General features: G+C 52.5%; 2 protein-coding genes and 1 pseudogene across 7 annotated transcripts in view; 1 reads left to right on the top strand and 2 right to left on the bottom strand.

The window, feature by feature from the left end:
• Positions 1 to 15,851, bottom strand: part of Grin2d (glutamate ionotropic receptor NMDA type subunit 2D) — a 40,084-nt gene extending 24,233 nt beyond the window's left edge. For 2 of the 5 annotated variants that reach the window (XM_039095535.2, XM_063280711.1), the window contains exons 1-6: positions 9,377 to 15,851; positions 5,239 to 5,858; positions 1,688 to 1,802; positions 1,165 to 1,376; positions 756 to 924; positions 36 to 189 (exon numbers count right to left, since the gene is read on the bottom strand). In XM_039095535.2, coding sequence (XP_038951463.1) covers positions 36 to 189; positions 756 to 924; positions 1,165 to 1,376; positions 1,688 to 1,802; positions 5,239 to 5,858; positions 9,377 to 9,832 — 1,726 coding nt within the window. In that variant the 5' untranslated portion in view covers positions 9,833 to 15,851. 5 annotated transcript variants of the gene reach the window in all.
• A 197-nt stretch (positions 15,852 to 16,048) lies between these two features.
• On the top strand, positions 16,049 to 27,038 carry Kdelr1 (KDEL endoplasmic reticulum protein retention receptor 1). 2 transcript variants are annotated; one of them, NM_001017385.1, is made up of 5 exons: positions 16,152 to 16,331; positions 16,987 to 17,087; positions 17,264 to 17,422; positions 25,087 to 25,339; positions 26,291 to 27,038. In NM_001017385.1, exons 1-5 carry the CDS (start codon positions 16,241 to 16,243, stop codon positions 26,323 to 26,325), a joined length of 639 nt encoding a protein of 212 aa, NP_001017385.1. In that variant the 5' UTR covers positions 16,152 to 16,240; the 3' UTR covers positions 26,326 to 27,038. The 2 variants fall into 2 exon arrangements, with proteins under 2 accessions (XP_063122889.1, NP_001017385.1); XM_063266819.1 differs by having other exon boundaries at positions 16,049 to 16,331; positions 25,087 to 27,038.
• Positions 19,143 to 19,221, bottom strand: LOC134485295 (U4 spliceosomal RNA; annotated as a pseudogene).
• Positions 27,039 to 27,830: the final 792 nt, after the last annotated feature.

The raw sequence follows: 27,830 nt of genomic DNA on the forward strand, positions 1-27,830 counted from the left end.
TGTCTAACTATGGCTTTCTGTTTTGGCTGGCTCACCGAGGAAGGCAGAGGGGGACACAGTGCCATTGCTGCGTGCCACCATGACGCTGATGCCTGTCTCTACAAAGGGGACGGAGAAGTCCACGATCTCTGACCGCTCCTCATTGATGGTGAGAGAGCCGATGGCCATGTCCGCACGCTGATAGAACACCTGGGGTGGATCGAGGAGTTGGCAAAGGGAGCAGCTCAGAGGACAGAGGCCAGCGCTGGGCAAAGCCTGGCCCTGGGAGACAGTGATGGTGTGGGAGACAGGCTAGGAGGTCTGGTTGAGTGAGGAGGGGAACAGAGGAGCAAGGGAAGTAAGGGAGAGAGAGAGCAGAAGCAGGAGCAGAAGAGGTCTCCTCTACCCCACCCACTGTCCCAACATCACTTGCTAAGGCCCAGGGATCCAGACTTCCTGCCCCGCCCCCTTCTAGGAATTCCACCCTCCAAAACCCTTACCTATGAGAGTTCTACCCCTTAGTCCCATCCCTCCCGGATGACAACCGGCCTCTTAGCCGTCCCCTCCACTGTCCTCTAAGGTCCTTTCCTCGGGCCGCCTCCCATAAACTGGCAATTCTCTTGGCCCTTCCCCAAGCTCTGGTCCTATCCCTGAAGGTGCCCTTAGCCCTCTCCTTTGGCCACGCCCCTGCTCAAAAAACCCCGCCCTCCTCTTGGCCTATATCCCTAGGATCCTCAAGACTCCTCTCCCACAGGTTCCATCCCCGCCTGTCTTACCTCACCAATCATGCCATTCCAGACGCCATCGATCTTCTTGCCATGCTTGCCGTTGGTAACCAGGTAGAGGTCATAGCTGAAACCGATGGTGTGCGCCAGCCTCTTCAGAATATCAATGCAGAAACCCTTGCAGCATCTCTTCTCCGGGCGGGGAGCGTCAGGCGGAGGGCTGCGGGGAGCGACCAGGCTTGAAGGGGTTGGGGACCACTGTTAGGTTTTCCCATGAGGTCAGGGACAAGCAGCTGTTAAAACTATGGATAGTGCTTTCTTTGGGAGATGAAGCTTAAGAATTTCTTGGCTTCCCCAGGTCACCCAGGGGGAAGGCTGAGGGGCTGGGGCCTGACCCGCTGCGCTTCTGGGAAAATAAAGAGGAGTCTGAGGCCGGACCAGCAGGACCCGGGGCTGTCACCTGTGGGTACGGTTGAGCTGGCTCCGGCAGGGGACCGAGTCTCTGATGCAAGTGCCGCTGATGGGGTCTGCAGGCTCTACAATGACAAAGGGTCTCTCCTCCAGCGTGGCCACAGTGAGGTGCTGTGTGTCATCCACTGGCTGCAGGAAGCGGCCATAGCGGGACCATAGAGGGTACTTGAGGCGGAGGGTCTGCTGTTCCCAGCTGCCCACCTTGGCAAAAAACAAAACAAAAAACCAAAACCAAACAAACAAAACAGTCATACTGCCATGCTTCCTGGGAGCACTCCATGGTGTCCCTCGAACTAAGGATGGTTGTGTCCCGTCTTCCTCCAGAACCTTGCTCCTTCCTCCTTCAGACCAGAACCTGTGCTTTCAGTTATGACTTTCCATAGCACATGGGAGTCTAGACCTGTCTCCCGTCCTTCAGACACGGGGGATCAGACCCCCCCCCAGCCCTCCTCCCTTAGACCCAGGGGTCAGGTGCTCTCCCACAGATGCCTAAGGTCTGGTTGGCCACTCACCACTTCCCATGTCCTGTCTCTGGTGAGGGAGATGACCACCAGTGAAGGGTTCACCAGAAAGCCATCCTCATTGAAGGAGTAGTCTCGGTTATCCCAGGTGATGTTCATGAAGTACCTGCCCAGGAGAAAGGGAGGGGTCATGTGAGGACCTGGGTTGCTGAGAGCTTGGCCTCTTTTCTATTGACCATCCCCAGTCTTCACAAGTTTTTCCCTTAGTTGCCAGAACCCCCAGGACGAGGTCCCATGTTCTCAGCTTGGTGTTAATACCGTAGAGTCATCGTATGCCATGTTTTGCCTATTTCTGAAACCCCCTATTCGTGGGAAAGGTGCCATGCTACCAGGCCTTTGAAGAGCTGTGCTGTACCTAAAAAACCCTGTCTCTCGTCTTGGCCAGTTTGGGTAAGTTTCTCCTGGGATGAGGTTCTCTGGGAAACTCTGGGTTCCTAATTATCTTCATTGTAGAGTGTAAGTGTCCTCTCATACCATCTCTCTAGCCAGCTGCGCTCTCTGTCCCTCCATCTGGCTACCAGTCTGCAGGGCCCCATTCTTCTTCCCCGCTTCTCCTCCATAGGCTACAGTCCTTCCACACCATCCCCTGGGCCTCCTGCCTGGCCTTACCATCTGTATCCTACCCCAGAGGAGTCTCTCTACACTGAGAGCTGACTCTGAGTCTGCCTCCCTTCCTCAAGGCCAAGCTTTGATCCCACCCACCCTCCTGGCATCATCTTCTCAGCCTCTTATCTGGTCTGAGCTATGGAGGCCCTGTGTTTGCCCATGTTTTTTGTTTGTTTTAATCCTTGAGTCTTTCGGTATGCTTCAATTACGCCTGGAATGTTCTCCATGTCTGGAGAACCTGCAGAGCACCCTTAGATTGAAGCTGGCCTGAAGGCCCTGCCTGCGTCCCCTTTGGGCTACTCCCATCCACAAAGATGGCTGAAGCCCCATGGCTCCAAGGCCTTGCTACTCTCTCTCTTTACTCAGATCTTCCAGCGCTCAGATCCATCTATGTATATTGATTTAAAAGAAATATGCGTATGTATGTATGTATGTGTGTGTGTATTTATGTGCACCCAAGTGTGCAGGGGTTCATGGAAGACAGAAGAGAGTGGTGATAAATATGTATATGTGTATGTATATATGTGTTATGTATGTATATGTGTGTATGTATGTATATATATGTGTGTATGCATTTGAGTGTATGTTTATGTGTACCTCATATGTACAGTAGTCTATGGAGGCCAGAAGAGAATACTAAACATATATGCGTGCGCGCATGTGTGTGTGTGTGTGTGTGTCTGTGTGTGTATGTGTGTCTGTGTGAGTGTGTGTGTGAGTGTGTGTGTGTGTCTGTGTGTATGTGAGTGTGTGTGTGTCTGTGTGAGTGTGTGTGTGTCTATGTGTATGTGAGTGTGTCTGTGTCTGTGTGTGTCTGTGTGAGTATGTGTGTCTATGTGTCTGTGTGTGTGTGTATGTGTGTCTGTGTGTGTCTGTGTGTTTGGTGTGTGTGAGTGTGTGTGTGTATGTATGTGTGTGAGTGTGTGTCTGTGTGTATGTGAGTGTGTGTGTGTCTGTGTGAGTGTGTGTGTGTGTGTGTATGTGTGTGTGTGTGTGTGAGCTACCCAATATGGCAATATGGGAATATGGGTGTTAGAAACCCAGCCTGGGCCCTCTGCAAGAACAGCAAGTGCTCCTAAGTGCTGAGCCATGTCTCCAGCTCTCCCCTTAGCCTCTAAGTGGTACCTACCTGGTGTCACCTAACCCCCTGGGCTTTTTTGTCTCACACCGCTCCCCCCCCCCCCATTTTATCATCACCTCGGAGGCTGCCACCTGTGGGCATGGACAGTTCTTTCTTTTCTGGCCTGTTCACTGCTTGTTCCCTTCCCCCACTCCCTTCATTAGACTGTCAGCTCTGTGAGAACAGGGAATTTCTTTCTTTCTTTATTTCGGTTTTTTGATTTAGGGTCTCATTATATAGCTTTGGCTAAGCTGGAACTCACTATGTACACCAGGCTGGTCTTGAACTCATAGAGTTCCGTCTGAGCGCTGGGATTTGAGGAGTATACTACCACACCCAGCTTTGATTCTTTTGTGCCTAAAGCAGGGCGTGGCACATAGATTCTCAGTAACAGGTTTTTCAGAGGAGGGGCACTTGGCCAGGAGTAGTTCATTCTTAGGTCTCAGTGAGGATCCTGCCTCCAAGAACCCCCAGTTATGCAGCCTGGATTGGGAGTCACCCGCCAGTCTCCCCCTGGGATGCTCTTTTACAGTGAGACCTGTAGGCTCTAAATTATGAGGAGGGAGAAAGCATGGATTAAGTCTGAACAGTGGCCGGGGAAAGTGAGCCTGAGGGGAGGGAGAATAGAGTCAGGAAGACGGGACTGGGAGATGAAAGAGTTGGTGGCCGGCACTTGGCCTCGATTTCAGGAGTCTGTTCAGTGTATGTTTATCTTCCCAATGAAGCCTCTTTCTCTTGGGAAAATTTAAACGAGACTGCTTTTCTGTGACCAAAAACTGTCCTGGTTGGGCAGGATTCCTCCCCCACCTTCCCCAAGGCTGCTGCTATCTCCATTACTGCAAGCCTCACACTGTGTGGCCATTATTCCCGTCCCTGTATGTCACCTCTTTAGGTCCTTGCATTCTTTGAAGAAATCTGTGGTCTTATTCATCCCTGTGTTCCCGGGGCCCAGCGTGAGCCCTAGTTCCTGGCAGGCGCTCGGTATTTATGAACACGGGATGCTTTATCTCACCCTCTTGTTCTGGGGTCCCAGCTTGGTTGTCTGTCCTTCCCCCACCCCTTAGGTCCTCTTCTGCACCCACTGCCCCCTCCCAGACTCGTTCCTTCTGCTCTTCATGCGCTGTGTCCCCACTCCCAAAGCTTCACGGGCTACAGATGCTGTGACACTGAGTTTCCTTCCAACATCACAGGGTGTAAGTTGGACCTATGGCCACAACAAGGGTGCCAGCCTCCTTGGCCACCCATCCAGGCCACATTCAGGGGTGGCACTAAAATATCTAACAGTCAGCACAGCACAGGTACTATCCAACCAGGCTGGGAGCCTACCCAATCAGTGAAGATATTTAACCAAAAAGAATGTGCCTTGTACAACCAGTATGTCAGTCCTGACCATGTGACAATGACTTCACTTATGTGAGCCCTGTGTCCTCCACGTTATGTGCTTGCTCTCTGCCACGGCTTTCCCTCTTCCCTAGACTAGGCTCATTCTGCCACGCCTACAACCCTGTTTCTATTATGGAGAGTAGGGAGGCACTGAATTACTACATGGAGCCCCACTTTCCTGACAATCAGGACTGCCAGACACTTATCTCTGGGCTGTTATGTGACAGAGGAACAAACTTCTGCCTTGCACTGGCTGCTCGATCTCAATTATTGGGTCTTGCTATCCCTGAGACTCACCTCACAGTGATTTGTTTTATCCAGCCTAAGAAGCTCTCAACTGTCACTGTTTTTTACGTACAAAACAAACAAGCAAACAAACTCAGAAGCTCTGCCTATTTAAAACATGCTAACTCCAAGTATTCCCGCCAATCACCTGTGCAGACTCTCCCCGCGGTGGGTGCGATTCTGGGTGCGGCAGTCATGACCCAGCTCAGGCAGGAAGCCATAGTCTCGCAGCAGGGCCTGGGCACCTCTGGCCACCACCGCCACACCAGCAGCCACTCGACGTGCCAAGTCGTCACGCCAGCCAGCAGAGCGCACTGCAAACAGCCCGGCAGGCAGTGGGGAACCTCCTGGCAGAAGAAGGGGCTCCCCAGGGACCCCGGAGCCCCCGCCTCCAGCCAGCTGGGGTCCCACCATGAACCAGACGTAGCCAGGCCCAGTGAGGCCGGCCTCTTCCGCTGCCCGGAAAACAGGCTCTGCCTCCTCGCGGGCGCAGAAGAGCAGGCGGATCTGCGCACTGACACTACGGAGCTGTGCGCCCAGTACAGCCTCACCCGCCCCGGGGTCCAGTGTCAGCGCTCCTCGATGCTCCCAGCCCACCAGGCTGCCATCAGTCAGCACCTCGATGTATGACAAGAAGGCCCGATGGCCTGGGGCACGCGTGGTCACTGCCACAAAGGATGTCCAGTCGTACTCCTCCAGCACCTCAAAAATGACCTGCAACTGTTGCTCTGTGGAGGAGCCAAGCTGCAGGAAGGTGGAGCCCTTCTCCTGTGGGAACAGGGAGGACTAGTGAGCGAACCATAGTTGCCTGAGCCAGTGCCACCACAACTTCCACTATGGCTGCTCACCAGGCCTGGCACCTTTTCCTTCTGCGGCACTGGCTTCCTCTAGGTCACGTTTAGCCACATAACTGAGTTCTTTCAGGTTCACCTAAAAAAAGCTCACCCTGAACCTTATCTCCTGTCTGAGGGCAGCTGTAGAGACCCAGAAGACGTAGGGTCTCACAGTTAAAGGGGGAATGCAGCCTGTGCTACTCAGCATATGGAAGGAGCCTACCTCCAGTCAGGACTTCCTATTTGGATTTGTATGAATGAGAAACTTCACACATACAGGGTGAGCTGCTGAGGTTTGAGTGTTTATCTGTGGCTGCATGTGATATCACCACCATGAATTCATCCCGTGTCTTCCCAGCATCCCTGATGCACAGTTGCAAAGAGCAAGACTACAATTCCCAGCATGCAGTGAGGATGCTGAAGGGTACTCTTCCTTCCCTCCTGACCCCATGTCCCCCATTTCTGTCTCTCTTACTGGCCTCTGTTCCTCAGTCAGGACCCTAAAGAAATATAAGAGTGTTTGAATGATGTTCTCTTTCCTTTTCTGTCCCCTCTCTGTCACTTAGATCTGTGAGCTTAAATATTGCCTCCAGCACTATCCAGCATGGTAGCCACTAGCCCCGTGTAGCTATTCAAATTAAAATGAAATAAAACTGAAAAAAAAAATAGTTCCTCAGCTGCACCATGCACGTGCTTGACAGCCACCTGTGGCTTTGCAGAGGCCTGCTGGATGGAGCAGGCCCTGGCCATCTTCATCCCAGCAGGCGTTCAGTGGAGTGTACCCAAGGCTCTTATCTTTGGTTACAACCACTCCTGCAAGCTTCAGACAAACTAACCCCACTTTCTCATCTCCATCCCCAGCCCAGGGTTTCCACAAGAATCTCAGGAACCAGCATGTCAAAAGCAATTTCCTGACTCTCTTCAACCCTTCTCCCCTTTACAGCAGAACCAGCCAACCTCCTCCTTCTCTCCCTCCCTCCCCTTAAGATCTCATATATCATCAAATAAGACAGAAGATGACCCTGAATTTTTGCTCTCTTGTCCCTTCTAGAGTGCTGGGCTTACAGGTATGCACATGGACGTGGGACCCAGGATCTCATTCGTGCTAGGCAAGCACTATAGCAGCAAGAACACAGCCCCAGCTCCGTCCTTTTCTGTTTCCCTCACACTTCCATGCAAGCCAGCTCCAAGACCTCTAGGCTAGGTGCTCTAACCTGATCCATGGCCCCGCCCGCACCCCCCCCCCTGTTGCCATGATGGTTGTTCTTGCCTAGACATTTGCAGCTCTCTGGGGGTTCTTTATCCCGCTCACGTCTTTGAGTTTGTTCTCCAAACAGCAACCGAAGGGACCATTTCGGGGATATTAACTGGAACACATCTCTTCTCAATTGAAAACCTTCCAATGAGTCTGCTTTAGAATCGAAACCATGCACAGGGCCCTACGTGAACCAAGCCTCAGTCTGAGCTCATCTGCTGTCCTGGCTCTCACTGGCTGTGGCCACTCTGCCCTGTTCTGTGTGCACACATAAGGCTTCTAAGCTTTGCCCTTAGCAGTTGTCCCTCTTGGGGGTGGTGGTGGGGACATACTCCCCAGCTCCTCCCTGCCTAGCTCCCCTTCGTTATCCCTCAGGGCCGGTGCAGACACCACCTCCTCAGGAGACCTCTCTTGATTACCATCTATTGGAGCCTTAGCCTCAGTCGTTCCTGCTTTCCCTTCGGGCAGATTTCACTATCTGTTGCCTAGTTTGTCTCTCTCATTAGAGCACAAGTTCCATATAGCCAGACCTTCCCCAACTCAGTTTTATAATCCCAAACCTAACTAAACAGGTCCCAGGCCTCACAGGCCTTCCTGCAACTCCATGCAAACAACAGTCCAATCGGGATTTCTCCTTGTGCTGGGTTCAAGACAGCTGTCCTGAAAAGAGGGAGCTTCCCAGCATGCAGTGGAGACTCATGGAAGACCTCACCCCTCAGCAGGTATGAAGGGAAATGAAGGTCTTGCCATTCCTTGTAGCACAGCTGGAGCAGCAAAGATAATGCTCTCCCACCCAAGGGTAATGAAGGAACTCTACGTGTCCCTGGAGGTGACAGGCTGTACATGGGTGAAGTGGATGGCAGTTTTCAGTGGGGGCACAGTCACCAGCAATGGAAGCATGTATGCCGGCCTTCTATGGAGGTAGCAGTCAGGCCTACAAATCTAGCCAAGAACAAATAAGCCAGATGGAGGTCTTTCCCAGAATGCTTTGGACAGACCTGAGGGCCCTGGGATGCAATGGTGCTCTGGGAACAAGGCCACAGGCCTTCCTAGCTGGCAACTGGCTGGTTTAGGTTCCATCCACCTAGGCGGCTCCATCCTTCAGCAAATCCTACTTCTAGGTTTCACTTGCTCTGCATCTAGTACACCCCTTCTCAGCCTTCATCTTAGTCTGCAAATTAGGCTAGTCCACGGCTCTTCTTTGGTACCAAATGTCTACCACAACCCATGGGCCCCACCAAAGCCTCTCTCTAACCTATCAGGGCCAGTTTCTCTCCACTCCACTTTAAGTTTCTGGTTTTCTCTGAGTTCAAGATCCTCATTTCCACATGTTTACCGTTTGACAAGCTTCTTCTCAAACCCCACTCCAAGGGCTGACTTCCTCGCTCGGCAAAGTCCTTTCATTACATTGCTTGGAGTGGGCCTTCCCTCAGCCTTCACTGGATTCCTCCTGTCTCCTCCCTTGAGCATTAGCCAGGTCCTTGGGTCTAGCCTGCCTTTCATCGGTCACCTCTCAGAATGCATGGCTCTGCTCTCATTCCTAGACCTCTAGGCTCCAGTCTCCACCTGAGCCACCCACCATGTGCTTCTTCAGTACCTGATTCTTTTCTCCCATGGTTCACCTTTCTGCCTTCCTGGACACAGCTTCTTCACTAGACCCCACCTCTTTCTGAACCCCATTCCCTTCACACTGACTCTTCCCTTCATTGGTCCAAGATCCATAACTCTAGTTTCTGACCCTGTGGTCACTCATTAAAATCTATCTCTTCTGCCATTGTTTTCTTTTCTCAGTACTCACTGTAACCCATTTCCTTCCTGATTATTGGTCTGACCCTTGTAGGTGACCCCTGAAAGGTTCTGTGAATCCTATAGAGCACATCTGTTCAAGTCAGACTCCTCACTATATAGACTTGAGTCTTAACCACCAACCTGGAAACTGACCAACGGACAGCTCCACCCCCTAGTAGGTCCCGTCTCTCAAAGTCCGCCTCTCAGAGTCTTCCCCTTCAGCCTACGCAGGCACTGCCCCTCGACGAACCACCCGCCCCAAGTTAATCAAAACTACGTCTGATCCCGGACCCCGAGCCACAAGGCCCCGCCCCGAGCCGCAAGACCCCGCCCCCGAGCCGCAAGACCCGCCTCCGAGCTGCAAGGCCCCACTCCGAGGCCGGCCCGCCCCCCCCCGCGGTCGCGCGCACCTTGGGTGTGAGCACGAGCGCGGCGCCGCCGTGCACGGCTACGATGGGCAGCGAGGTCTGCGCGGACAGGAAGTCGAGAATGGGCGCGACGGCGGGCGCGCGCGAGTCGTCCTCGAACACCACGCCGTGCACGCGCAGCCCCGACAGCAGGTCGCAGAGCTGCAGCACAAGGCTGCGAGGGTCGGAGCCGTTGAGCACCAGCGCCACGGGCCGTACGTCCAGGCCGGGGCTGCGCACTGCCGCTGCCACGGCCGGGCCCAAGCGCGCCGCCTCTGCCGCATATGCCGGGCCGGAGAAGACAAGCGCCACGTTGAGTGGCCGCGCCCCGCCCGTGCCCCCGCCGACCGCGCCCGGCCCCGGCACCTCCTCCGGGAACGGGCTGGCGCACGCCAGCGCCAGCAGCAGCAGCATCTTAGCGGGGCCCCGAGGGCCGCGGGGGCCACCGGCGCCGCGCATCGCCTGCGGGCCCCGCCGGGCGGCCTCTTGCGTGGACGGGAGGCGAGGGCAGAGCCCGAGGGGAGGCACAGGAGAGACGGGGCGAGAAGGGAAGGTTGGGTGATGGAGAGAGGGAGGGGCCGACACGGAGGGAAACGGAGATAAGGGACAGAGATAAGGGAGAGCGAGACAGAGGGAGGAGACAGAGCTCCAGAAACAGAGATGGGAAGGTGACAGAGACAGTGAGACCCAGATAGTGAGGGAGACGCAGAGTCAGGATGAGAGGGGAAAGTTGGGTGAGAGAAGGAGCGGCGGCAGAAGCATAGAGAGAAACAAATGAAGAGCGAGAGACAGGAAGAAATGGAGAGATAGAAGGAAAGAGGCAAGAGAGAGACACAGACCAGAGACAAGAAGAGACAGCGGGAAAGGCAGTGGAGGGAGTGGAAGGGAAAGATGGAACCCAAATAGAGGGAAGGGTGGGGGGGGGGTGAGATGGAGGGATGGAATGTGGGAACCAGGAGGCACAAAGGCGGGAGGGGGTGAGTAATGGGGTCAGGGAAGATACAGAGGTAAGGGGTGGGGGGAGAACGCGGGGATGGAATGGACAGTGATCGTACAGATTGGAAAGAGACCCAGAGATGGGACAAAAACCCAGGAACAGAACCAGAGTGAGAGCAAAGGAGAGGGGGACAGCGAAGGATGGTCAAGGAGAGGGGAAAGAGTGAAGAGAGATGGGAAGGCAAGGCTCACAGGGACACAGACCCAGGAGAGGGAGCACGGCAGAGGATGGTAGTGAGGCGAGGAGAGATGCGGAGGGAAATACAGGGAGGCGGAGAGATGAGAAAGTTGGGGGGTATGGAAGGCAAGTCAGGGACCCACAGACACCCAGAGTCAGGCACACACCAACCTCAGGAAGAAGGAGTGGAGAGGGAGAAAGGCAAGCAGAGCAAATGGAAGACAGAGAAGACAGAAATAGCGAGGCAAGGCAAAGCCCGGACCCCCACCCGGGAGGTGCCCAGCATACATGAAAGCCAGGCAGAGCCAGGTGGTGAGGGAATGAGAATAAAAGGGCGAAAGAAAGGGGGCACCGGAGAGGGAAAGGGGGCCAGGTGTGGGGGGGGAGAGAGAGGGGAGAAATTAGTTGGGTATCCAAGGAGAGAAAATACCCACCGCCCCAAGCCATTAGCCCCCTCCTCCTGTCCCTGCCCCCTCATTTTCATTCTTGATGAAACTGAGTCACAGGCCAGTCTTGGGGTTGGGGGCACAGCTGTGGAGAGCTGGGGGGGGTCCCTGGCTTCCAGCCCAGAGCAATTTAGTAAATTAAAGGAAGAAGAGTGTTGCCTCTGGTGGCCCCTGTTGAATACTAGTTGCCTGGAGTGGGTGGGCTAGTATCCCAGGCTCCTGGGTATGAGACCTGAGGAGGGCTCTGGGGACCTGATCTCTGCTCCATAAAGCTCCGAGGGCCTGCACTGGGGGCTTCCTGAATGGGCCAGGGTCCAGATACAGAAGGGTTCTTTCTTGGCTGTCAGTCTCCTGTCTGGTTGCCATGGTAGCACAGGCCAGTCCACTCTAGACAGCAAGGGTTGGGGCAAAGGCCCACAACCCCTGCCCTGGCTGGAGACCTCATCTTCCAAATCAGCACCCCACCTTTCTGGAGGTCCTGGACTCCTGTCTCCCCAGGGGAAGGAGTGCCCCCTCCTGCAGGCCATACCTCCCCCTGTCCTCCTCCCCATTGCCTTCCCTTCCCAAGCAGCTGGCTCAGTCCCTGCTCAGAATAGCCCCCCTTTCTCCCCAAAATAACACACAGCTGTGGCCTGGCCCCCGCGGGGTTAATACTGGTTCTCTCCCTTCCTAGTGGCTGCTCAGCCATCAGCCCCCTCCTCCACTTCTCAGACCCTGGCCTCTGCTTTTTGGGGGGTCCAAGGTCCTTGTCACTGTGAGGCCTAGGAGGGCAGCCTCAGCCCCACCCCTGTTGGGAGGCAGTGTTTTCACATAAAGGGCTCTTGAGGGCAACCTTTCTACCCAGCCCTCATACCCTATTATCAGTTCTCTGAAAGCAAAGTCCTCAGAGCTCACATCAGGGTTGGCAAAGTCCATACCAACCTCCACCTTGTGAGTTTAGCCTTTTATTTCCATCCTAGAGGGGCCTAAGAAACCCCCACCCCAGCCCCCAGCCTGCTCTGTAAGGAGTGCTTGCCCTTCCTAAATTCCTGACTGAACTTGACGGACAGGTACCCCAAATCACTCAGCACTGCAGCCCACTCATCTTTCTTAGGGCCCAGGCATCCTGGCATCATCCCGTCCCAACACCTGAGAGTCTTAGTTCCTGTCTTGTTCTCCTTTAAGGAGCCCCCCCTTTGCCTCAGACCCCATCAGTCCCAACACCCTTGCAGCTCACTAGCTCTGGCCTTCCCAGTTGTTCCCCTCATATCTTATCCATGGTATAAGGAGGAAGAGGGTCTCAGTGTCTCCATTGCCCCCTAATCCATCATGGGAATGGGGAGAAGCTTTGATCAACAGCTTCTCCTTATTGTGCTGCAGAGAGCTTCCTGTCCCTCCACTTCTCTCTCTCTCTCTCTCTCTCTCTCTCTCTCTCTCTCTCTCTCTCACACACACACACACACACACACACACACACACACACACACGTCCCCATCCCAATTCTGGAAGGGCATTCCAGAACCTTGAGGAAGGGGTGGCTGCTTGGGGCTGGGTGCCGGTCACTGGACGCCCTCAAGGTCCTTGGCAGGGGTATTAATAGCAGACTCATAGCTCCGAGGTGGGAGGGGAAAGCGAGAGGAGAGAGGGATAGCCAGGCATGGGGAGACTGATGCAGGGAGGGGTATAGAGAAGGTGAGGTGGAGAGACTGACAGAGGTGGGATTCAGCTATGGGAAGCCGGGGACAGGGTAACGCCTGTGGGAGGAATAGAAGGCTTGGGTGGTTTTGAGGTGTAGAAATCCAGGAAAGGGGCAGTGAGAAAGAGAGAGCAAGCACAAGCAGATGGAAGACAGCCCCTGAGGGACAAGGGGGCAGAGACATTTGGTTTGCTTGCATTCAAACCCCTTCCCTCCTTGAGGTCCCTGGCCAACTTTCCCTGCCCTAGATTGGAGGGGGCCATGTCCCCACCCCCACCCCTGCATCCCCTGCCCAGCCTTACCTTTTCATGACCCTGTTCTTTGGAGGAAATTGCTGGGGGGCCAGGACCGGAACCAGCGTCCAGAGACCCAAAGATTCCGTAGAGTGTTGGGGAGCTGGTTGGGGGCCAGGCCCAGGGCGGCAGCGGAGGCAGCAGCAGCAGCAGCAGCAGTGCAGGCAGCAGTGGCGGGGACCTTTTGCCTGTCCCGGCTCTGTCCCTCCTCTTCTTGATCCTGCCCTGCCCTGTCCCCCAAGGTTGCGGCCACCAGACTAGGCAAGGATGAGGCTACACATGTTGCGCTGGAAGTTGGGCCCCGGACATTGCGGAGGCTGTCGGGGTGTCCTCTTGCGGCCTGACCCCATGGGGATCCCCCTCCACCCACCTGGGGTGCCCCCCTCTGCCGGCTTCAGTCTGGGCTCCTCCCCTGGCTGGCATGTCCCATTACTTCTCCCTAGCTTATTGGCACCCCCTTTGTGCTCACAGCACCCCCTCCCTTGTCTCTGTCTGTCTGTCTGGGTCACCTCTGAAGCCAATGGCTCGTGTGTATGTTTTATAAGGAGTGTGAGGCTGCCTGTCAGGGGAACTGCTTGTCCATTCCTTGCTTGGCCACCTCCAGACCCCCCCCCCCCGTTAGTTCCCCCACTCTCAAGCACAGGCAGAAACACACATGCAGATGCTCACACATACAATCTCACTTCCCCGGGATTCCCCCTCAACACCCCCGGAGCTTGATGAGGGAGACACACACACACACACACACACACACGCTTGCGCAGGGCCCCAACATGGGCGTGTTGTCGCTGCTCTCAGTGGCTGTTTGGACAGACAGGAGGACACAGGCATCCGGGGACACACAGACACTCGGCTGGATGCAGGCAGGAGGCACAGAACCCAGGTGCACACCATCCATTCAGGTTTGGGAGCTCAAGGAACCGATTGGGGGCCCCTCGAGATGCAGGTAGGAGGCTCAGGGTCGGTCCAGACAGACAGACCCCTCCTCCCTCAGCTACCGCCGCTGCAGCCCTTACAGACACACCCCCCCCACCAGCCAGCCTCACTCCAAGACACACATCCTCACCTAGCAAATGGCTGTAGCGCGAGAGACCCCTGGGGGCCAGGCGGACCCACCCAGGCTGATACCCCTCAACAGGGCGCTGCTGGCCGAGGAGGCTGCGGGCGCAGGCGGAGGGTGGCTGGTGGCAACGGCAGCGGCCGCGGCTTGCAGGAGCCAGAGCGGGAGGGACTCGCACACTCGCTGTTCTCGCACACTCACTCAGGATGCGATTAACATTCAGTCCCCGTCCCTCCCTGCCAGGAGACCCACAGCCACCCCCCTCTTGGCTTCCCTAGGGACCCCTCCTCCCATTAGGTCTGAGGGAGGGGGCCAGCCCTTACCCCTTTTTGAAACCTCTGTTTTTCTCATGGGACATGGGACCGAGGGGCTGCGATGAAATGGGAGGAAGCAGAGGTGGATGGACAAGGAAGGACACTGTCTGGTACAGACAGTTTGAGACCTAGAGAGAGGGCTGGAGTCACTGCCACTTGCCCCTTCCCTCTTCTGCACTTCAACATCCGCCATACTGAGACCCATCCTGTGAGTTTTATGGTCCCAGAGGCAGGATGCAAGCTGACTGTCTATCTTGGAGCCAGGAGTCTAGACTTCAAGTCCCTTATCCCTTGGACCCAGATATCCAGATGCCAGTCCACCTCCTTCATACCCAAGGGGCTAGACCCTAGTTCTTCCCCCTAGGCTGATAGGGCTGGATCCAAGTTCCCTCCTCCCCCAGACCCAGATGTCCACACTCAGCCCTTCTCTCTCAGGCCTAGGTACCCAGACTCTGGCACTATTATTTTTTGTAACCTAGGGTTTAGATCCCAGCCATTCTTCCTCCAAACCAGGGGTTCAGATTCTCCCTGGACTCCAAGCTTTGGATCTCCTGTCTCAGATCTAGGGACCAATGCCGGCCCTGTTCTCTCAGAGCCAGAATCTTAGGTCCCAGCCTTCCTTTCTCAGACCACAGGCTCCCCTTAGTCCTTTTCTGTCAGACCAAATCTTGCGTGAGTTCTTCACTGAGGGATCACTTGATCGGTGAAGGACTGGGCTCTCACAGCCATGAGTACTCAGTTCCTTGGAGGAAAACAGCCTATACCACAGCCCTGCCTTTGAGGTCTCTGAGTGCTGTCCATCTTGCCCCTGGTAGGACAGTCCTTAGTATCTGTAACATGGGAGGAGTGTGCTTCAGGTTTCCTGGGTCACTGTAAATGGAAGCTGGAGGTGGGGGAGGGAGGGGGAGGAGGGGAAGAGACAGGAGAGTATGAATGTGTAGAGGGAAGAATTCTGGAGCAGGGCCTGGGACCTAGGTTTATAGCAATCGTATCAGACTTCTGCCCTCGTGCCCACTGTTGGAGTGGCTTCTTGTGCCCTAAGATCTGGGAGGATACAGGTCATGCTGACTGTTTCTGAAAGAGCCAGGGCCTGACATTTTGGTCTTACAAGGAGGATAGGATTACGGATGTGGATTCCCAGGTTAGAATGTTGAGCAATAAAGTGATTGTCAGGGATAGGATTGTAGAGACAGTAGTCTCGGTTTGGATCCCTGTGGGTGTGTGGCAGTGAGGCCTGGGTCTTCTCACTGAACTGGGACTAGAGATCACAGACAAAGCCAGAAGTCTACCCTCTTAATCTCCAAGACTGTAGTTGTTGTTACTACTAATATTAGAATTAATAATTTGTTCAGGAATAGAGACGGTCACTGTGAAGCCCTGGGCCTGAAACTTCGAGTCCCTCTGCTTCATCCTCCCAGTACTTAGATTTGGGTTGCACCATCACACAAGGCAGCGCTAGAATCTTTAGATTCAGAATTCAGACTCCAGGATTCCTGCTTAAGGGCAGAGGTTAGGCGGACTCTCTACAGTTCTTTACTAAAGAGAAGGCACCTGGGAATGTGGGGCCCTAAAGACCCTTCCAGCAATTGTAGAAGGCTGAGGAAAGCTTATTGCATACGACTCTGCAAGGCAGGTGGCAGGCGCCAGAGGGCGCCAGAGAGTCAACCCGCCCTTGGGGTGGCGCTCCAGCCCAGACTCCTCCCTTCCCACCTCGGCCCTCCTCCTTTTTCTCCCAGCCAGCTTTTACCACCAGCTCCGGCCTCGGCTCACCTTCCAGAGCCCCTTCCCCGGAGCTGAGCTACCAAAGGGCTTCTCTCCCGCCCTCAGCCCAGCAGCACCACAGCTCCGGGGCAGCCCGGCCGGCCAGCCTCCCCCCCAGCTCAGCCCTGCCCGAGTCCTCCAGTCATGAACCTCTTCCGATTCCTGGGAGACCTCTCCCACCTCCTAGCTATCATCTTGTTACTGCTCAAAATCTGGAAGTCCCGATCGTGTGCGGGTGAGAGCTCCCCCCGCGGAGAGGGGGCGGGAGCGGGCCGCCCTGGGGAACAGGGAAGGTTGGAGCTCGGCAGGTCAGAGTCCTCCCGGACTGCCTGCTGGGGATCACTCTTCTAGTTCTAGGGTCACCAGGGGGTCAACTCCTTTCCCTAGACTAAGGGGTACACATACTTTGGTGGGGGTGGCTTCGGGCGCTGAGTTCAACCTTCTGCAGCACCCTTTGGGACAGCTATGGGTGTTCCGGGGCTGGGAACCAGGAGCCATGGCAGGCGGGGAGGTGGCTGGGAGTTGGTGACGTGGACTGTGGAAGGCCAGGAAGGGAGCCGGAGGAAGGTGATCGACTGGGAGGCTGAAGTCAGGCAGGGCTTTTCCTAAGTCCCAATGTAGGTCCAGACTGTCAGGGGAGCCTGAAGGAGACAGAAGTACCGGCGAGGCCTAGCCTGGGATGGAGCCTCGGTCTGTAGTATTTTTGGGGCCGGCTGCCCCCTGGCTGTGGATGGTGGGAAAGGGCCGTGCTCAGGCTTAAAGGCCTTTGGGGACCGCTGTTTTCTAGAGCTCCAGCCGGCTGGCCCAGGCGCTGCATGCTAGTTTATTATTGCCCAAGTAGCCCACCTCCAGCTCCCCCCACCCTGCCCCTCGTTCTCTGTCTCAACCAGGCATTTCAGGGAAGAGCCAAGTCCTGTTTGCTGTGGTGTTCACTGCCCGATATCTGGACCTGTTCACCAACTACATTTCACTCTACAATACCTGCATGAAGGTAGAGTTGCAGTCAGCCCCCTGTGGCAGGGTTCCAGGCCAGGGATCAGGGAGGAGCCACTAAAGAGGCTTGGGCCTAGACATATGGTCTGAGGGGAGGTGGCTGGGAGCATGATTTCTCACTCACTACCTGAGGCCTTACCTGTGAGCTGAGGTGCTCTGTTATCCTCTTATCAGGTGGTCTACATAGCTTGTTCCTTTACCACGGTGTGGATGATCTACAGCAAGTTCAAAGCTACGTATGATGGGAACCACGACACTTTCCGGGTGGAGTTCCTCGTTGTTCCTACTGCTGTTTTGGCGTTCCTGGTTAACCATGACTTCACCCCTCTGGAGGTAAGTTTCTGCTGGGACTGTGTAGTGGTTGGGCAGGGGCAGAGTGTCTGACAGCAGGCTCTGTCAGGTGTTTTCCTCTACACAGTTTGCTGAGGCTTCCTCATTTAGGAGCTACATGCCCAGCCTAGGTTCATGGTGGCAGACATTGTGAAGACAGTCACAACACTGCATACTTTGTGCTGCTCTGCATCGAGTAGCACCCCGTTTTCAGATGAGGAAACCGGTCCTTGTGTCATCCGAATGTCCAGTAAGAACTGGGCTGATAGGGTTAGGGATGGCAATACGAGCTCTGAGGTGAGGCCACCTGAATTTAAGTCTCAGATCCACATCAGAATTTTAGTTGTTTTTTTCCTCTCAGGAAGTGTTAGAGATAAAGTCTAGGGCCTTGTGCATGAGAGGCCAGTGCTTTGTCCTCGAGCCACTGTCAGTCATTGGTGTTTTGAGATAGGGGCTTACTCTGGTTCAAAGGCTGGCCTAGAACTTGCAATCCTCTTGCTTTATTGCCTGGATGATAGCTGTATGTCGTATCCCCTGGCTGGGAGCTCCTATTTCTACTTTAATGACTTCAGCCTGTGGCTTGTCTTGTCTTTGCCTCAGTTTCCCCATTGTAAGATGGGCCATGAGAGGGTTACTGAGTTCAGGGTTGCCTGTTGGTTATATGCAGAGACTCAGCTGAGGTACAGGGACTGGAAGCTTCTTCAACTGGACAGCAGTGGGACTATGGACCCATGTACACTTGGGTTTTTTGTAAAATGGGGAAATGAGGGGCTGGAGGGATGGCTCAGCCATCAAAAGCTAACAGCAGCTAAAAGGATACACAACCATAAAAGGAAGTTAGTCCCTACCACTTAGCACCCTTGTGTAATGTGCGGGATGGAGTCTAGGTCCTGTGCACCCCTGAGCACTCCAGCTCTCTCAGCTGTGAGGGAGGTTAGTGTTTTTGGAGCGGTCTGGTTTGAGATGAGAAAGTCAGCATTTGTTGAGGGACTGGCTAGCACTCTATGGCACTTCCACCGCCAGGTGGTAGCTGTTGATTTTTAACCCTTTGGTGTTAGGGTTGGGTCTGTATGTGTCCAACTCTGGCCTCCATCAACTGGAACTCCTTCCTTTGCAGCTCACTCCTGTCTTATGGGAAGCCAGCCCTGGCTGGTCAGATAGGTTTTCAACACAAGCTGAAATTTGGGAGTCCTCGGACAAGATCTAGCTTTAAAGTTTTAGCCACATATTCAAGATATATTTCTTTTTCCTTCTCTCTTTTTTTTTTTTTTTTTTTTTTTTTTTAAGATTTATTTATTTTTATGAGTACACTTCAGACACACCAGAAGAGGGCATCAGATCTCATTACAGATGGCTGTGAGCCACCATGTGGTTGCTGGGATTTGAACTCAGGACCTCTGGAAGAGCAGTCAGTGCTCTTAACCGCTGAGCCACCTCTCCAGCCCCCCTTCTCTCTTATTTTTATGTCTCCATAGTGATTGATAAAAATTACCAGTGCCAATGGTCATGGTGGAATATTGGGAAAAAATTATTTTTTGTTGTTATTTTTTTGTTTTTGTTTTTGTTTTTTTGAGAAGAGATTTCTCTGTAGCCCTGGCTGCTCTGTAGACCAGGCTGCCCTGGAACTCTAGAGAGCTGCCTGCCTCTGTCTCCTACGTTTGAGTGCTGGGATCAAAGGGCGTGTGCCACTACCACACCAGGAGAAGAGTTTTCAATACCACACCAGGAGAAGAGTTTTCAATTAGCAATAATTGCACCTTGGATAAACTTCATTGGCTGTGATACTGCCACTGTGCAAAGCTCAAAATATATTAGTAAGAGCACTGTGCGGGCTAAAGTCAACATTGGCCCATGGGCTCCAGAAGTAGCAGAGGCAAGGTGGCTGTTGTGGTGGGAGCCCAGCTAGACCCTGACTGTACAAACGCGCCACTATCACTGAGCTGCACAGGGCATTACTAAACCGTTGATTTATTCCCTGCCACAGCTGAGCTGGGTTACAGGACTTACTTTCCAGGTTGGGGGACTGACTGAGGTGGGGTAAGCAGAGAGGGTGACTGTTTTCTGAGCCTATGCTAGTAAGTAGTACACTTTAAGAGGGGAAATAACTTCTAGGACAAGATTTTGTTGTGCCCGCCAGAATGGCCATCAGTTTAATACTTGTGCTTCAGCCTCCCAAGAGCTGCGGTTACAAGCCTGTACCACCATAGCTCTCCAGGTGCCTTTCTTTAATCTGGGGCAGACGCAGGTAGATCTCAGTGAGCTCCAGGCCAGCCAAGAATACATAGTGAGATCCTGCCCCCAAAAGAATGAATGAATGAATGAAGAATAATAAAAAAATAAATAAAACGGGTTGGGGATTTAGCTCAGTGGTAGAGCGCTTGCCTAGCAAGTGCAAGGCCCTGGGTTCGGTCCCCAGCTCCGAAAAAAAGAAAATAAATAAATAAATAAATAAATAAAACAAAACGAAGTTCAGATTCCAGGCTAGAGAGGCTTGGTGGTTAAGAGTATTCCCGGCTCTTGCAGGATTTGGTCCCCAGAATCTGACCTGGATCAGGCGTTCACAACTACTGTCACTTTAGGTCCAGGGGTCCTATGCTTTTTCTCTGTCCTCCACAGGCACCCAATGTATATGTGGCATTCACTTCTATAGATATACAGACATACACATAAATAAAAATAAAAACAAATCTTAAAAAGCATTCCTGGGTCTGGAGAGACGTGACTAAGGGCATCTTCAGAAGGGTGTAGCCCAGTTTTCACACGCTTACCCGTTTGATCCCAACCTTCTAACTCAAGTTCCAGGGGACCCGGTACCCTTTTCTGACCTCTGTGGCCCCAGGCATGAACATAACATTCATATACATTAATTTAAAAATGTGGCTGAGCTGGTTGTGGTGGTGCACACTGGTAGGATTTACTGAAGGAGGCAGAGGCAGAAGGATCACGAGTTCGAGGCCAGCCTGGGCTACACGTTTAAAAAGAAAAATGTAGCTGAGCATGGTGGGTCATGCTTTTAATCCAGCAGGTGGATCTCCAGGTTAAAGGACAGCCTGGCCTATGTGAGTCAGTGTCTGTCTGTCTGTCTGTCTGTCTGTCTGTCTGTCTGTCTCTTTTTCACACATATACATACACACAAAATAAGGGGGAAAAAACCCCCACAGTAACACACATGAAGTAAACCAAAAAAAAAAAAAAATTAAAAAATAATTCAGACATCAAACTTTAGTGGTTTTTTTAATGCTGTGCTTCAGTCCCCGAGGGTCCCCCAGGGATAAGAGCTGAGTGCTGTGCAGCCTAATGGGTCTATTTATCCCTTGAAAGACCTCCCGGAGGAGTCTGGGTAGCCAGGGAAGGGGACAGGCCTGGAGTCCACCTGCCAGGAGTGGGGTTCTTAGTCCTTGGGTCCTCAGTTTGCTCATTTGTATAATGAGGATCACAGCTGGACCCACCTTGAAATGTTAAGGCAGAGGCCACTTGGTGTCCCATGGTGTACCAGACGTTGTTACCAGCATGTCCTGTCTTTCTCACTTCCTTCCTGCAAACCAAAACAACCAGGGAGAAGCCACAGCTGCCACCTGCCTTTGTTCTCTGAGGGGAGGTTTCGGGTATGTAGCTGACCGTGTGCCCCAGGTGGGACTTTCAGAGAGAGACTTTCAGAGGCTGTGATGACCTGGTCATCAGGGTGGCTGGCCATGCTCCCTTAGGGGGGCTTCTGTTGTACATGGGCACCCTTTGCAGCTGCTCACTCTAGGTGACTCATTGCCCTGGTTCAGGAGCTGTGCCTGGTGCTGAGGACCCTGAGGTGAACAAGACACAGGTTCCAGGCCTCATAGGATTCACAGAAAGGAGCCGTGACTGGATGGCATGCCACGTGCAGTAGACTAACTCGTATGTAGTGATAACGGGTTCCTGGGTCCAGTGCTGGCTCCACGACAGCCCAGGCTTTAGACCAAGATTCTTTGAGAAAGTAAACAAAGAGGCCAAGTTTGACAGAGCATTGCACTGGAGAAGCTGGAGGTGCTCTGTGAGGTCCAGGCCTGACAGGCTGGGTAGTACCACCTGTCTCAAACACCCCAGAACAAAACAAGGGTGCAGGAGAGGTGGTTCAGTGGTTGATCACTTGTTTCGGGTTTGGTTTGGTTTGGTTTGGTTTGGTATTTCAAGACAAGGTCTTTCTGTGTATCCCTGGCTGTCTTGCAACTCGCTCTGTAGACCAGGCTGGCCTCAAATGTGGCCAGCTCTGCCTCCCGAGCACATGCCTCTTCATGTGTTGATTTTTGCAGAAGACTTGGTTGACTTCAGCATCCAGCACATTGTAGCTAACAACTGCCTGAAAGTCAGGGAATCTGATATGCTCTTGTACTGAGTGTATTGTCTTGTATTGTGGTACACACACATATACTCTGGTGCACACACACATGCACATAAATAGGGCTGGAAAGACGGCTCAGTCATTATAAGCACTTGCTGATATTCCAGTGCTGGGGGTTTGATTCCCAGCACCCACTCTCTTCTGGTCTCTCCAGGCACCATGTTGGGCACAGATACATATGCAAGCTAAACATACATACACATAAACTTTTTTCTTTTTTAATTATTTTACTTTATGTATGAGTACACTGTTGCTGTCTTCAGGCACACAAGAAGAGGGCATCAGATCCCATTACAGATAGTTGTGAGTCACCATGTAGTTGCTGGGAATTGAACTCAGGATCTCTGGAAGAGCAGTCAGTGCTCTTAACCACTGAGCCATCTCTCCAGCCCCACATAAACTTTTTCTTAAACATTTTTATGTGTGTGGGTGCCTTAGAGTTTTCATTGCTGTGAAGAGACACCGTGACCAAGCCAACTCTTACAAAGGACAAACATTTAATTGGGGCTGGCTTACAGGTTCTGAGGTTCAGCCCTTCCTTTATCATCAAGGCAGGAAGCATGGTGCTGGAAAGGAGCTAAGAGTTCTGTGTCTTGGTCCAACTGCAGCCAGGAGAAGACTGTCTCCCAGGCAGCTAAGAGGAGGGTCTCAGAGGCCACCCCTACAGTGACACACTTCCTCCAACAAGGCCACACTTCCTAATAGTTGCCACTTCCTGGGCCTAGCACATTCAAACCACTATATTCCACTCCCTGGCCCCATAGGCTTGTTCAAACATATGAATCTTTGGGGGCCATGCCTACCCATAGCATAATGCAAAGTACACTTAGTCCAACTTCAGAAGTCCATACTCCATATAACAGTCTTGACAATGTTAAAGGTTCAAAGTCTCCTCTGAGAGTCAGCCAGTCACTTCTCTAATCCCCTATAAAGTAAAAATTAAAAAGCAGATCACATACCTCCAACATCACAGGGTATACATTACCTTTACAAAATGTCATAGTGAGGAAATACTAGACTGAAGGAAGACCAAAAACCCAGCTGGGCAAACTCCAAACGCTGCATCTCCATGCCTGATGTAAAACCGCTCTTCGGAGCTCTAGCTCCTTTCAGCTTTGTTGACTGCAACAAACTACTTTCCCTGGCTGTTTCCACTCCTGTTAGCAGCTTTCCTCAGCAGGCGTCCCATGGCTCTGGCATCTTGAACATGTTGGGGTCTCCAAGACAACTTCAACCTGGCAGCTTCTGTTCCAATGTCTGGGATCCACACATGATTTTCTGGGCTCCTCCGAAGGGCTTGGGTCACTTCTCCAGCTCTGCCCTCTGTAGCACTCTAACTTCAGGCTGATCCATTCCACGGCTGCTGCTGTTCTTGGTGATCATCCCATGGTACTGGCATCTCCAATACACTGGGGTCTTCCATAGCAACTAGGCTTCACCAATAACCTCTCATAGACTCTCTTCCTGGTGCCAAGCCTCAGTTCCTTTTCATGACAACTTCAGTCCTGAGCTGTCAACTGCAGCTGTGACTCAACCTTTACCAATGGCCTTCCAGGGCCTCTCACAGTGCCAAGCCCCAGCCCCTCTTTATGACTCCTTCAGACCTTCAAAAGTACTAACACCTGGTGATTCTTACACATTATCAAGTCTAGCTACCAGCACCAGGTACAACTTTGGCTGCCTCTGGGATACAGCTTCTTTGTGCTTTCAGAAAACACTTACCAGATTTCTCCTCACTGATGTTGGTCTCTTTCTATCACTGATAATTTCTGAGCTCCAGCTAACCAGCATCAACTGTCCCACCAGTCCCTTTTACTCTGAACTCTAAAGCCAGAGCCACATGGCCAAAGCTGTGGAGTTCTGCTTGTTGGGGCTGGAACATGGCCTCTCTCTTTTTTTTTTAAAGAATTATTTATTTTAGGTATCTGAGTACACTGTAGCTGTCATCACACACACCAGAGAAGTTGCTGGGAATTGAACTCAGGACCTCTGGAAGTGCAGTCAGTGCTCTTAACTGCTGAGCCATCTCTTTAACCCCCATATTCCTACTAGCATGGCCCATTATGTCCCACTTAAAGCATTCCATGGCTTTTCAAATCTAAAGTCCTAAAATCCATATTCTTTCAAACAAAAACATGGTCAGGCCTATCATAGCAATACCCCAGTCCCTGGTACCAACTTCTTAGAGTTTTACTGCTGTGACAATCATGACCAAGGCAACTCTTATAAAGGACACCATTTAATTGGGGCTGGCTTACAGGTTCAGAGGTTTAGTCCATTATCATCAAGGTGGGAGCATGGCAGCGTCCAGACAGGCGTGATGGGGGATGAGTTGAGAGTTCTCCATCTTGATCCAACTGCAGCTAGGGGAGGACTGTCTCCCAGGCAGCTAGCAGGAAGGTCTCAAAGGCCACCCCCACAGTGACACACTTCCTCCAACAAGGCATACCTCCTAATAGTGCCACTCCCTGGGCCAAGCATATTCAAAGCACTATAGGGGGTGTTTTACCTGCGTGTATGTCTGTGTAGTGCATATACACCTCACCCCACAGGCCAGAAGAGGGTATTGGATTTCCTGAGACTGGAGTTACAGTTGTGAGGGCCATGTGGATGCTGGGAACTAAAACCAGGTCCTCTAGATATGCAGCCAGTATGCTTAATCACTGAGCCATCACACCAGCCCCATACTTTAATTTTAAATAAAACAATCCAAAAAGGCAAATTGTCATGATTCTTGGAGGAAGAATGTCCAAGGTGGGCCTTTTCCAGGAAGTGACTGGCTGCTGAGGTTGGCAGGGCTCAGTGGGATGATAAGCTGGGGAAGAGCGAGTGCAAAGGCCTTGAGGCAGGAGGAAACTTGGTCTGTGCTGCCCAGAGAGGGAAGAGAGGGAAAGGTCTTCAGTCTAGATTTTATTCTGACTAGTAACAAGCCATCAAGGAATTTTAAGCAAGGGAATAACAGTCTGTATGTCATTTTGGAGTTTTTGGAGGGGTCCCTCTGTGTATCCTTGCCTGTAGACCAGTGAACTCAGGGATCCACCTACCTCTGCCTCACGAGGCAGAGACATGGAGGTGGAGATGTAGAAAGTGCGCATGAGCTCTGGCCCGGCCCCTGGCCCTGCTGCTGAGCTCTGTGGTCATGGGAAAGGGTCTGATCACCTCAGGCTTCAGTTAGAGGCTGGGATGAGGTCAGGATGGTGGCCTGGCAGTATGGGCTCACTCGGGAGGGGCACATCTTGAGTTCTTGTCCTGTGATGCTGCTGGCAGAGCCTCATCCTGTCCCTTACCTCTGCAGATCCTCTGGACTTTCTCCATCTACCTGGAGTCAGTGGCTATCTTGCCACAGCTGTTCATGGTGAGCAAGACGGGCGAGGCAGAGACCATCACCAGCCATTACCTGTTCGCACTGGGTGTCTACCGTACACTCTATCTCTTCAACTGGATCTGGCGCTACCACTTCGAGGGCTTCTTTGACCTCATCGCCATTGTTGCTGGCCTGGTCCAGACAGTCCTCTACTGCGATTTCTTCTACCTCTACATCACCAAAGGTAGCTGGGGTGCAGGGCTGGCTGGAAGGTCTGCTCCCTCCCCACTCCTATATTCCATGGGCCCAGGGTCTGTTTATGCCTAAATATCACTTGAGGGATGGGGCTTCTTTTTCTGGCTTTGGGGGTTTCACTATCCCCTATTTAGACTCCAAACCCTGTGTCCCTGAGGCTCAAATTTTGACTCTCAGGCTGGATTACTACAAGTGGAGAACAGGCAGAGCAGGGACTCTTGTCCAGTGAGATTCATTCATCTCATTGTATGAACTCTTGAGTCTCTGTCGTGTCAGCTGTAGTGGAGACGGTAGCCGAGGCCCATCCTCTCTTAGGTCCTGCTGAGGATGGTGGTGCATGAGCCGTATGGGAAGACTCTAGCGATGAGAGGAGCACTGAATGGGTGAAGGCAGGCATGCATTCTTGAGGGGATGAGGTACCAGGGTGGGACCTGCCTTAACCACGGCCTGTGGGCATCTTAAAGTGATGATTAAGCAAAAACCTAAAGGCCGGGAATCAGTATGTGAAGGAAAGAGGCAGTAAGGCCCAGTCTGTTATCCCAGCACCGTGGAGGCTAAGGCAGGGTTGTGCTGAGTTTCAGGCTAGCCTAAGCATCACAAAAATACAAAGAGTCTGGGACAAGCAAGACAAGAGCTTGGAGGTCAGGTTGTACTCAGGCCCAAGAATTAAGGCTTGGCGCATTGGAAGGGGTAGGGAATCTTGTCAACCCTGCCAGTCTGTCTACCCCTTTCTATAGCAAAACAAAGCGTGCTTATGACCTCCTCTGCTCAGGCCGTGTGACAAGGTCATGATTCTTGTTCCACTCCTGGTTGATCTAGACTCAACCTAGTAGTTCAGGATGCAGAGTTCTGGGGCTTCCCTTTCCTGGAACAACTCACAGCGGCCCTTGCTCAGGGTGGGAGGTGGAAGGTAAGGCCTACCTTGTCTCTCTCTCCACAGTCCTAAAGGGGAAGAAGCTGAGCTTGCCGGCGTAACCCTGGCCTCACCAGCCTTCTCCGAGGCAGGGCAGGAGGCAGAGAAGAGAAAGGCTGTGGAGACCAAGAGCCTTCCCATCCAGAGTTGACTTTGTGAAGAGCTCACCTCTCCTGGCTCCCTGCCCCTCCAGCTGGGTTTTGGGTCCATGGAAGACCCTTCTCCTGGGGAGCTCAGGACCTGAGCTGTTTGTAGCCTTTTGCCTTTTAGAGAAGAAAAACAAAAAACAAATCTTTCCACTATTTAGTTTTTGATTCTGATGACTTTTTTCTCTTCTACCTGGCCCTGATTTTTTATAAACTGTGTTTTGAGTGTTCTCTGGACCAGGGCCGGTGGAGGTCTGTCCCCTTCTCCAAGGTCCCACCCCAGCCCCATGGTTGCCAAACACTACGTCTGCCAATGTCTGCCTGCCCACCTTGGCTGTGACCACGATGTTCCCTTCAAGTTCCTGGATCGGTGGTAAGAAGGAAGAAAGTTAAGGAGGGTCTCCTAATTTTTCATGATTTCCCCCCCAGAATTTGTTAGCTTTTTGTGTGGGGGGAGGGAAGGGTAGGCTTGTCCTGTTTTTGATAAATAAGGGGACGCTATGGGCTTAGGCAAGGGAAAGAGGTTGGCTGACCCAGGTGGTGACCTAACTACACTCTGACACCATGTTTTTGTACAGAATTTGATGGCTGACTCTTTGTTCTCTTGAAATAAACCAAGGAAAACTGTCCTCTTTGCTGCTCACTGCCTGCTTTGGTTTGTATTGGGCCTGTTCCACTTTTGCATCATGGACCTTCTGGGGATAATCATCTGGAGGTAGTAGGAAGATGAGAAATGGGGTTCCCAGGACTCTCCTGTGCACCTTGATGCCTTGAGGTTCTGCAGGGAAGAGGTTGGGAGAATCTGATGCTCTGTTTAGTACAGAAACTTACCTGATGACTGTCCAGACCAAACTACCACAGAGGACCTTGAAGACCAGTGCATATCCTAGCCTGTGGATGGGACAGCCCCCATCCTTCCCCCAATTGGCTTTAAAAAAAAATTGTTTCATGTGTATGAGTATTTTGCCTGCATGTATGTGTGTATACTATTTGTGTGTCTGGTGCCCACTGAGGCCAGGAGTGGTTGTCAGATCTCCTGGAACTGAAGTAAGACAGTTGTGAGCCGCTATGTAGGTGCTGGGAATTGAACTCAGGTTCTCTTCATGAGCAGCTAGTAAGTACTCCTAAGGGCTGGGCCACCTATCCAGCCAGACTCCAAACATGACATTTTGATACTGTTTAATAAAAATGAAACAAAGAAAAGGTTGCTAACTTTTAAAAATGAGATCTTTATACCACAGTCTATATATCTGGCTCCTTTAAAAGAAGGTAGTCCATTCAAGAGTGGTGGTCGTCATTCACATGGCAGCAGATGGCTGAAGCTGAGGAGATAGGACACCTGCATTTGCCATGTCGCTATCTTGCCCATGAGCTTTAATAACCATTTATTATTGGGTGAAATGAAAGCCAGGCATGCACTT

This window comes from Rattus norvegicus, chromosome 1, assembly GCF_036323735.1.
Source record: "Rattus norvegicus strain BN/NHsdMcwi chromosome 1, GRCr8, whole genome shotgun sequence".
NCBI lineage: Eukaryota > Metazoa > Chordata > Mammalia > Rodentia > Muridae > Rattus > Rattus norvegicus.

Coding starts and splice junctions, on each gene's coding strand:
- Kdelr1 (XM_063266819.1), top strand. CDS start 16,241: ATGAACCTCTTCCGATTCCTGGGAGACCTCTCCCACCTCCTAGCTATC. Junction 17,088..17,263: donor TCTACAATACCTGCATGAAG/GTAGAGTTGCAG, acceptor TCCTCTTATCAG/GTGGTCTACATAGCTTGTTC. Junction 17,423..25,086: donor ATGACTTCACCCCTCTGGAG/GTAAGTTTCTGC, acceptor TTACCTCTGCAG/ATCCTCTGGACTTTCTCCAT.